The 10,685-nt window shown below is 47.1% G+C and overlaps 1 protein-coding gene across 8 annotated transcripts in view; it reads left to right on the top strand.

Annotated features, from left to right (window-relative positions):
- The window catches only part of PRKCZ (protein kinase C zeta), a 93,999-nt gene that overhangs the window by 69,355 nt on the left and 13,959 nt on the right, over positions 1-10,685 (top strand). For 7 of the 8 annotated variants that reach the window (XM_053281530.1, XM_053281526.1, XM_053281528.1 and 4 more), the window contains 4 exons: positions 1,823-1,904; positions 3,625-3,677; positions 6,644-6,832; positions 9,446-9,543. In XM_053281530.1, coding sequence (XP_053137505.1) covers positions 1,823-1,904; positions 3,625-3,677; positions 6,644-6,832; positions 9,446-9,543 — 422 coding nt within the window. The remainder of the gene's footprint in view (positions 1-1,822; positions 1,905-3,624; positions 3,678-6,643; positions 6,833-9,445; positions 9,544-10,685) is intronic. The other variant, XM_053281531.1, reaches the window with a different exon arrangement.

The raw sequence follows: 10,685 nt of genomic DNA, 5'->3' as shown, positions 1-10,685 counted from the left end.
GCAAGCGGAATTCCTACAAACGCCGCAATGGCGTTTCTGTTGACAGCTTGCGTATCCTGACATGGCGACTAAATTCTCTGCACACGTCTGCTCCATGGCCGCTCTTGCGTAGGTCTTCTATATGCCTAGAATTGCTGTTTGAGAACTCTGGGGGAGGGGAAATGCAAAAACTAAACTATTTTGTACACTAATGCAAAGCCTCAAAGAACAGACTGGTTTATACAAGCACTGGCGTCCTATCACCTTTGGGAGCTGTGCGCACTCATAAGGACAGCCCTGCTGGATCAGGCCCAAGAAGACCCATCTAGTCCAGCATCCAGTTTCCCACAGTGGCCCACAAGATGCCTTTGGGAAGCCCACAGGCAAGAGCTAAGGGCATGCCCTCCCTCCTGCTGTTGCTCCCCTGCAACTGGGATTTAGGGGCCTCATGCTTCGGAGGCTGGAGGTGGCCTTATAGCCCTCAGACTAGTAGCCACTGATAGACCTGTCCTCCATGAATTTGACCAAGCCCTTCTTAAAGCCATCCAAGCTAGTGGCCGGCACCACATCCAGTGGCGGAGAATTCCATAGATCAGCTATGCACTGTGTGAAAAAGTGTTCCCTTTCGTCAGCCCTACACTTCCTGGCCTTCAGTTTCATGAGATGAAGCTGGTCACTCCCGATCTGTGTGTGTGTGTGTGTGTGTGTGTGTGTGTGTGTGTGTGTGTTGCCTTGGAAAATAAAAACCACTTGGGTGCTTTTTTCCCCTTGGAGTAGAAATGTAACGTTTGCAGTTAAACCTCTTTGAGTAACTGTACAGCAAATATGGGATTTTTCAGGGGCAGCACACACACTCCTGAACCCCTTTGCAGATGGCACCCAAACGTTGGTTGCACAGGCTGTATTGTTTGTTTGTTTGTTTGTTTGTTTGTTTGTTTGTTTATCAAATTTGTACACCACTCCAAACTTTCGTCTCTGGGCGGTTAACAGTAGCATAAAACAAGTTAAAGACATATACAAAAAGCTTAAAACAATGTAACAATTTAAAAATAAACCAGAGATTAAAACCTAAAATATTTAGGAAGCTGAGAAAGCTTGGGCGAAAAGATGAATTTCCAGGTGTTTCTTTGAAAATTGCCAGAGATGGGGAGGATCGTATCTCAGCAGGGAGCGCATTCCACAATCTCGGGGCAGAGACCGAGAAGGCCCTGTCTCTGTGCAGCCACCAAACGAGTTGGCAGTAACTGGAGACGGACCTCCTCAGATGACCTCAGTGGGTCATCAAGCCGTTTATACTATCACTTTGTATTTTGTCCGGAAACCTCTTGACAGCCAGTGTAGCTCCATCAGTAAAGGAGTAACGTGGTCTCTCCAAGATGACCCAGAGACCAACCTGGCTGCCTGGACAGGGAGATCTAGCAGGATCTCCCTGTCCTGCTAGATTACAAGCCGTGCCCTTTTCAGTTCTTTGCACCCCTCAACATCCCTAACATCTTTGTACCCCTCAACATCTCCAGTCTCTGCCTTTATTGCTGTGTGCAGGAGTTAACGCCTGTGGCAATCTCTCATTCTCCTTGAGTTTGCATCCCAAGCCCAGCCGAATGTGCTGGTCCCCTTTTTGAAAGGGAATTCATAATCCTAAGGCTTGTTTACTCTGTATTATGCAGACAGCCAGTAACGCTATTCAAGCTAGTCGCAGGACTGGTTTAGACGTGTGTGCACACAGACTCCGGGTTTTGTTTTTGTTTTTAAAGGAAGCCTTCAGGGGAGCAGGCTGCAGTTGCATGAAACTCCTTAGTGATAAGAGTTGGGGGTTTTTTTTCAGTAATATATATCCTTACAGGATTCTATGATGCCTTCTCAGGAACCTCAATTGGATGATAAGAATGATGAAGCCGACGTCCCCACAGAAGAGACGGATGGAAGTAAGTATTCCTTTCCAGTGTGGGATTCTGATTCGGGCTACTGAGACGGGCTACTCCAGTCACCAGAGTAAACTATTTATGAGTACTCCCATTGACAGGGGTGAAGAAATGTTGGCTCAGTTTTTCAGCCAGACAAAATATAATTGGAACATTGCTCATCGGGACTTTCTTCACTCATCAGGCATCATTTTTCACTCGTCACAGACTAGTAGACGAGTGGATTTCGGCAGCCCTGCCCACTGAAATTAATAGAGCAAGTAAAACGTCTTGAGTGTTAAAAAAAACATTGAAAAGCATTAAAAAAACATAAATGTTAAGTGTTGGGGAGGTGGGCTATTACAGTGGCCCACATATCCGCTACATTACTCATGAGCAGTCTTATTGAACTTTAATGGGACCATTTTACTTGCTGGTCATGTGGGAGCAAGCATGAGTTTCCCCCCTTTGCTAAGCAGGGTCTTCCCTGGTTTGCATTTGAATGGGAAACTACATGTGTGAGCACTGTAAGCTATTGCTCTTAGGGGATGGGGCTGTAGTTCAGTGGAAGAGCACCTGCTTGCTTGCCTGCAGAAGGCTCCAAGTTCCCTCCCTGGCAGCATCTCCAAGATAGGGCCGAGAGAGACTCCTGCCTGCAACCTTGGAGAAGCCGCTGCCAGTCTGGGTAGGCAATCCTGGGAGAGATGGACCTATGTTCTGACTCAGTATATGGTAGCTTCCTATGTTCCTACTTATCCTATTAATTTCAATGGGAGTCCTCGGTGCTAATTTTCTGACGCCTGTCAGTCAGGCTGAGGGGAGGGGTACGATGATGAGCTTCAGCACGGAGCCAGCCAATCGGAAGCAGAGGAAGAGGGGCGCCGCCCTCCTCCCTCCCCTTCTGCAGCAGACACCTCACTTAGGATGCGTTGCCTTCAAGCCGGCGATCCCCAGATGGGGAACAAATAGCGCGGCTGCAGGGTGGGGAGTTAGGAGGGCTCCAAGCAACCCCTCCCTGGGTGTACTAGTGCCCCCTGTTAGGAACCCCAGAGTCGCACTAAATCCATATCTTGACATGCTGCCCTTGTATGCGTAAAGCATCTGCCAGAGTCCCTCTAGATATCCGGATCTCTCTCCTCTGAGAATTCCCGTAGAAAAGGAAGCAAGGATATCTGTGGGGAGAAGTGGGGCCTTTCCATGGCCTTGGGGCAACCACAGTAATGATTTCCCTGGGGTCTTCATACAGTGGCAGTGCCCATGCCTTGCACGGAGAAAGCCCCCGGTTTGGTTTCCAAGACCCTCGGCTTGGAGATCTGTTGCCTGTCAGACTAGGCAGTTCTGGGCTAGGTGGGTTGGACGAATTGGGTTGGAAATGTGTTTGCGGTTGACAGGAATAATTATTAAGGTAATGCTGATATGATTTTTTTTAAATTTTAATTTAGTTTTTAAATTTTAAGGTGTTTTTAGCTATAATTTTTAAAATGGTTATCTTTTTATGAATTTTAAATGTGTTCTATTTTAAGTTTTAATTCTGTGCCCCGCCTAGAGATTTTTATACTAAGTGGTACATAAATTCAATAAATAGATAATTTTTTTAAAAAAAATTCACATTGCTATTGTAAGCCACTTTGAACCCTGGAATGGAAAAGTGGCAGACAAGTGTGCCGCTGATGATGTCTCCGCGGCTTTTACAGCAAAAGAATGGATTGCTTGATGATTCTGCTTTATCCGTTTTGTCCTACAGTCTCTTATATTTCTTCAGCCCGGAAGCATGACAATATTAAGGATGATTCTGAGGTAGGCCTTTGAGGTTTTTTCCGAATGGGCTTTTCGTCAGTTTATCAAACCTTCCCGCCTTCCTTTGTCTTTTTCCTCTCATACGGACCCTTCTTCTCCCCGTACTTGTGCAGTTAACCTTTTGTCAGAGATTCGTCTCTGTTTATCTCCTGAATTAGTGTTTTCCTCCTGAATTAGCCTTGCTTTGGATTTGAATTCCTGCCGCCCAGAACTAAACTCATTCTGCACAGAGATGGAAAAAAATTAGAGGGGCCAGTGGTTGGCAGACCAGTGGCTTGGGGTACGTTGTAGGTGCAGAAAGGTTAAGAACTTCTGAACTAGAAATAGGCACTCTGAGAAACGTTCTCTTAAAAGCTTTTTTTAGAGGACAAGCTGCTATGGTCAGCTTAGGGTGTAGCAAGTCAGTTTAATGTCCTCATCTGGTGGCTGTAGGCCACCTCCAGCCTCAGAGGCAAGATGCCTCTGGACGCCAGTTGCAGGGAAGCAACAGCAGGAGAGAGGGCATGCACATACCTCTTGCCTGTGGGCTTCTCAGAGGCATCTGGTGGGCTACTGTGGGAAGCAGGATGCTGGACTGGATGGGCCTTGGGCCTGATCCAGCAGGACTGTTCTTATGTTCTGTTCTATAGGCCACCTCCAGCCTCAGAGGCAAGATGCCTCTGAATCCCAGTTGCAGGGGAGCAACAGCAGGAGAGAGGGCATGCCTTCATCTCTTGCCTGTAGGCTTCTCAGAGGCATCTGGTGGGCCACTGTATGAAATAGGATGGTGGACTAGAGGGGCCATTGGCCTACCCCAGCAGGGCTATTCTCATGTTATTAAGCAGAGAAAGAACCAGTGTAGTGATGGAAGGGTTGGCAGATGCCAGGCGTCCATCCCTGATATGGGAGGAGTTGTTCACACACTTCCACATAAGAACATCCCTGCTGGATCAGGCCCAAGGCCCATCTAGTCCAGCATCCTGTTCTGCACAGTGGCCCACTTCAAGACATCGGAGGGTATGGAAATTCAGTTTGCTTTGCTGTCGGAAGTTAGGGACACTGGAATCCGGCGGATAAACATAAACTCAATTATTGTGGTCTCCCCGGAGGAAATAAATGTAGACGGTTGTAAGTAATGTCTTTGCTCTTTCGTAGAGGTCATCTTGGCAAGCCCGGCCTGTTTGTCCCCCGGGCGAGCTCTGTTAAATCCCAAAACGCATTAAACAGCCCTAAAGGCTTTCGGGACAATTATTTTTTAAAGAACACAAAGATGGCGGCAGCGTCTTGGATAAATACAAAGCCCCTTGCAAATCTGCGTCTTGCGTGGCCCTTCTGTCTTCACTCCCAGCCCTGCCACAGCTGGTAATGAACGCCCGAGTGGCTTCTGCAGCTGACCAGACTGCCCTGCTTTCTTGCCTGTGTATTAATTGTCTAAGGCAATCTTTGTAAATCCTGGAGCTGAAATGCAAGTGGAATGGGGAATGATCAAAGGGTTGGACGTGGACACGTTGACGAGTGCAAAAGTGTCTATGAAAAATGGATGTCCAAGATCCTAGACTTCTGTGTATTTGGGCATACCTGGTTCCTGCCTTAATAATCCTGCCTTTCCCAAACTATTCAGTCTAGAGAGCATACCCCCAAGGAAGTGGTGTGTGAGGAGCTTTATTCACTGGGCTTCTCGAGCTCACTTCAGTCTTCTGTTAATAGCCGTCAATCCGAGATCAAGAGTCCTTAGATAAATGCTTCCACAATTCAGAGCCTTGATCTGGCTAAAAGTACAGTATCATGAGGTCAAGCAAAAATAGCCTTGTTGGACTATGAACAATATTTAATATTCCCACCGCTTTAGGGAGAGATGCTGTGCTTGGTAGAGAACTAGACACCGGCGTCTCCCATATCATTTTATTTTATGGGTGTAGAATATTTATCCCTGATTTATATTCGTAAATTTAAATATTATAAATTTATATTTTATATTTTTAGGTTGATCAATTTTAAACGATGGACAATATTTAATATCCCCATAGTTTTAGAGGGATATGCTGTGCTTGGCTAGGGACCAGACACGGGGGTCTCCACTAATTTATTTATGCAAAATATTTGTACCTGGTTTATATTTGTAAATTTAAATATTATAAATTTATATCAATTTATTATTTATATAAATATAGTTATATAAATTATAATGGACGGGATTTCGGTAGCCTTAGTCGTTTTATCTTACGTATCTTTTATTATAAAATACATAATAAAATATGTATATTATGCATATTTTATAATATACGGCGGTATATAAATCAAATAAAAATAAAGAAATACCCCCAAAGTGCATAAATGTCCTTAATAAATGCAGATCGTTGCAAAGTCCTATTAACCATCTTACAAGGTTCAGACCAAAATGAAGTAATGATGGGATATGGAAGTGTTCCCGTTTCTGGTTCTCCAACAAACGGGAGACGGTTAATCAGCCCTTATCAAACCTCCTGTGGGGAGGCCAGTGGATGCAAAATCGAAGTTTCTGTCGTATCGACCTCCTGCTGAAATCAAGCGGAGAACGAAGGAAAGTGGCTTACCTGTAATTGATGCCCCGTGAGCATTCACCCATACAGCCTGTCCAAATTTCAGTGCTGTCCGTCCTGCCTGAGGGCTGGGGCAATTCCAGCAGCTGAGAAAGAACCAAGTGGTTAGGCGCACACACCGCTCTCATGTGCCGGGCTGCGTAACTGTCTGCTTGAAGAGCTTCAGTTGCAGCTAAACAACCCTTCTTTAAACGGATGCCGTTCAAGGCCTCTTAGTCTATGGAAAGCAGCAGTAAACAAGCTGGAAAGGACAATTAAAAATACCAGGCTTCTAGTAGTGGGCAGCCGAAGCGAGAAGGCGAATGCGTCACTGGAGTCGGCGTGTTGGCGTGGTTGCACGGGGTTGGCCACCGTCTCTCGATCTCTCAGTGCTTGTGTGGTGTCTTACCTGCTCCTTGGTCTCCCTAGGACCTCAAGCCAGTTATCGACGGAATGGATGGAATCAAGATCTCTCAGGGGCTGGGCCTCCAGGACTTTGATCTGATCAGAGTGATTGGACGCGGGAGTTACGCCAAAGTTCTTCTAGTGCGGTTGAAAAAGAACGACCAGATCTACGCGATGAAAGTCGTGAAGAAAGAATTGGTCCACGACGACGAGGTAAGAGCCCGATTCGGCGCGATACGTAGAACTGCTTAGACCATAAGTTGGGGCTGGGGGGTGATGGGTGTTGTAGTTTCAACAGCAGCTGGAGGGCCGGTTTTGCCCACCCCTGGCTTAGATGTAGGTTTGTAAGCTGCCTTCAGGACCTAAATGACGACAACATTGTTTATATACAGCTTTCCAATGAAAGTTCCCAAAGCGGTTTACATAGATTTTTTTTTTTTTAAGATGGATCCCTGTCTGCAAAGGGCTCACAGTCTATACAGAAACATAAGATAGACCTCAGAAACAGCCACTGAAGGGATGCTGTGCTGGGGATGGATAGGGCCAGTTGCTCTCCCCCTGCTCAGTAGAGAGAATCACCACTTTTAAAAGGTGCCTCTTTGCTCAGTTAGTATTGTCCCGGAGGGGTTCATTTACGGTGGGCAGGTGGGTTATAAATCTGTTAGAATCCATGTTCTCTGAGAAGAATATTGTAAGATTGCGGCGTGATCATTCACAGCTTTCAGCTTCTTCAAAACATGCTACAAAGCTGCCATTTCAGGTAGGCAAGGTACATGAGATGGTCTCTGGGCCAAACAGACACATATAACTGAATGCCCCAGCGTGTGTCTGAAAAAGGTAAAAACTTTGAAGAGGTGGGGGAGGAATTTGGTGGGGGCAGCAGTGCTGGAGGAAGGGGGTGGTGGTCCCCACCTTTTGCTATCTCTTCTGAATCGGTTTGGGTAGAAAAACTGCTTTCCTGACCCAGAAGGTCTAATCTAAAAAGAAGTTGAATACCAGGGAGAAAGTTGCAGTGACCACTGAAGGGATGTGGTTCTTCACCCCTGCTGAATCTGAGAGTTGCCACTTTAAAAGTTGGCCAAGAATACAGCAGTACCCCCTGCTCAATCTGGGGCATTGCTGGGGATTCAACGTTCCCTCTAAGGTGTGTGTGTTAATTTTCGATCCCACTCGGGTTGAATTGGAGAGGGCCCACTCTGAATGCACTTGCGTGCACACTGCCTTGATAGTGCCTCCCAGAACAAAACTCATTACACACACACACATGCAGAAAACTTCGCGGGAATCCCTTGTGTGCTTGCACGGAGGAAGGGCAGGGTGCGACCCAAATATATTGACCAGCATTCATTGTCATAAGGACTTGCAGCCTTTCAGGTCAAACGGACCTCTTCAGCGGGCCTGGAAAGGAAATCAAAATTCTTAGCTCTGCATAGTTTGCTAACACGTGCCAACCTCTTAATTGTAGTAATTTAACTCCATTGTAGTAAATTAACTCAGTTTGGTCAAATTTATTACTTTGATTGTCTCTTGTATCTATTTTATTGTTGTGAGCTGCCCCGAGCAGTCGTGTACTGGAGGGGCGGGATAGAAATATTTTAAATAAATATATAATAACGTAGTCGGTGGAACCCTGTTTAGAATCACATGACAACTTCCCTCAGTCCTTCCCCTGTAAGCAAATCGACAGAGGACTTTTGCAATGTAAAAGATGGGATTCCACAAGAAATCTGTGCTAAGCCCAGTGGTATTTAATTTCCTGGAGCCAGGGTTTGACTGGGGCTCCAAAGGGGAGTTGGGGGTTCATTTCAGCTAGGATTAACAATTGCTTGTAATGTCAGGGTGGGGGGAGAGGGAGGGGACCCACCTATGGCGTTCTGGAGCCTGATCCCTTGGCACTGTGTTAACATTCTGTCTGCACTGAAATGAAAGAGGGCAACCAAGATGCTCAAGGGCCTGGAGCACCTTCCTTATGAATCAAGGCTACAGCCTCTGGGGCTCTTTAGTTTGGAAAAGAGGCGACTACGGGGAGACATGGTGGTAGAGGTGTATTTAAAAAATGCATGGAGTAGAGAGAGTGGACAGAGCTAAATTTTTCTCCCTCTCTCACAACATTAGAGCCAGAGGTCATCCCTTGAAACTGAAGGTTGGGAAATTTGGGACCGACAAAAGGAAGCACCTTTTCATACAGCACGCCGTTAAGCTGTGGAATTCTCTGCCACAAGATGTGGTGACAGCCACCAGCCTGGACGGCTTCAAAAGGGGCTTAGACAAATTCGTGGAGGACAGGGCTATGGATGGCTACTAGTCTGGATGGCTATAGGCCACCTCCAGCCTCCGAGGCAGGATGCCTCTGAATTCCAGTTGTAGAGGAGCAACAGCAGGAGAGAAGGCATGCCCTGAGGTCTTGCCTGTGGGCATCTCGGAGGCATCTGGTGGGCCACTGTGGGAAACAGGATGCTGGATCAGATAGGCCTTGGGCCTGATCCAGCTGGGCTGTTTTTATGTTATGAAAGAGTTTCTATCTATTCCATAATAAAACTGAGGTGGTATTTCTCACACATAATGCAGCTTGATATTGCCAGGCCAGTAACCAGCGTGTATGGTTTAATCTTTCCCAAAACGTATTTTGAAGAATCCACACGCCGCTTTTCCAACACTTCCGGAACACAAGCCGCCTCCTTGCAGATGTGAAACGGATCGGAACCTTTTAAAAGCAGCTGCTTTGAACCGTCCTGTCCACATGCACGAGGCCCGAGAGGCCTGCTTTTGGCATTGCCCACGGCGGTACGGCAGTGCCCAAACCATTCTCCCATTACTTTTTTTCAGGATATTGATTGGGTGCAGACGGAAAAGCATGTGTTCGAACAGGCGTCGAGCAACCCGTTCCTCGTTGGTTTACATTCCTGCTTCCAAACGACCAGTCGGTAAGCGAGCCGATCTTTCTCTCCTGCCAAGTACGATACTGTTTGGGAGCCCCTTCCGTCCCCCTTGCATGCTGGTCTGTGGAGCTGGACTTCCAGAATGGACTGTAGTGAGGATTACATCTTGGGGATGCGGCTTTAGCTCAGTGGTGGGACATCTGCTTAGCATGCAGGAGGTCCCAGGTTCCATCCCTGGCAGCATCTCCAGTTAGGGCTGAGAAAGACTCCCGTCAGAAACCCCTGGCGTGCTGCTGCCGGTCAGTGCAGGCAATACTGAGGTAGACGAACCCATGGTCCGACTTGGTTCGGAAGCATCCTGTGAGCTTCTAATGCTTGCTTTTTGGCCTCATGGAGTTGCTGAGGAGCTGTTCTCCATTCTTATTAGATACTGAATTTCTGTTGTGTATTTTTCATTCCTAGCCTTTCCTTCCCACCCACCCCTTTTTTTTTGGAGACGCATTTCAGCTCATGGTGTTGCGTCTACCGTGCCATTGCAACAGATGAAAAAGCAGACGTAGTTAAAGCAACACGTCCACGGTTATCCCAGGTGGGGTCCAGTGGGGTTTCATGGCAGCAGGCTCCCCTTCTCCCCACTGGCTGCTACCCGGTGAGTGAACTGAGGAGCCGAAACATGCTTTTCGGTCCGGAGCAATCCAAAGGGATCGGCAACCACGTACGGCTGGCTTTGGCATGCATTGAAATGGTTCTCTGCCAACCCAGTGCTGATACCTTTTGGCGCATCCAACCGTACCTACAAGGATTGTTGACTCTTCTTCACGGGTGGAGCGTATCCAGGAGCGAGGTGTTACTCCTCCCACTTGCTTCGGGCAGGGCTTTGCAGATGTCTTGACGCTCGGTTCTCTCTCGGTTGCCTGTGGGGCGACCCCTTGGTCACCTGTCTCCTTTTGTTTGGTACTATAGTCTGGAGGCGTTTGGCCCCTCTTAAATTAGAACTGTACAGGTCCTAGGGATGTCCTTCGGATGTCCTTCGGATGTCCTTCGGATGTCCTGTACAGCTCCTAGGGATGTCTATTTTGAGTGGTTAATATAGGCATTCACTGGTCATTTCTGAAATTAGTGGTTTCTTGGATTCCAAGTTCGTTCTTGCTTTCTTCTTTCTCTTCCTCTTCTTCTTTTTCTCCCCT

Source organism: Hemicordylus capensis, chromosome 16 (assembly GCF_027244095.1).
Source record: "Hemicordylus capensis ecotype Gifberg chromosome 16, rHemCap1.1.pri, whole genome shotgun sequence".
Classification (NCBI taxonomy): domain Eukaryota; kingdom Metazoa; phylum Chordata; class Lepidosauria; order Squamata; family Cordylidae; genus Hemicordylus; species Hemicordylus capensis.
The sequence above is the reverse complement of the archived record's forward strand: the minus strand, read 5'-3'. Positions and strand labels throughout refer to the sequence as shown.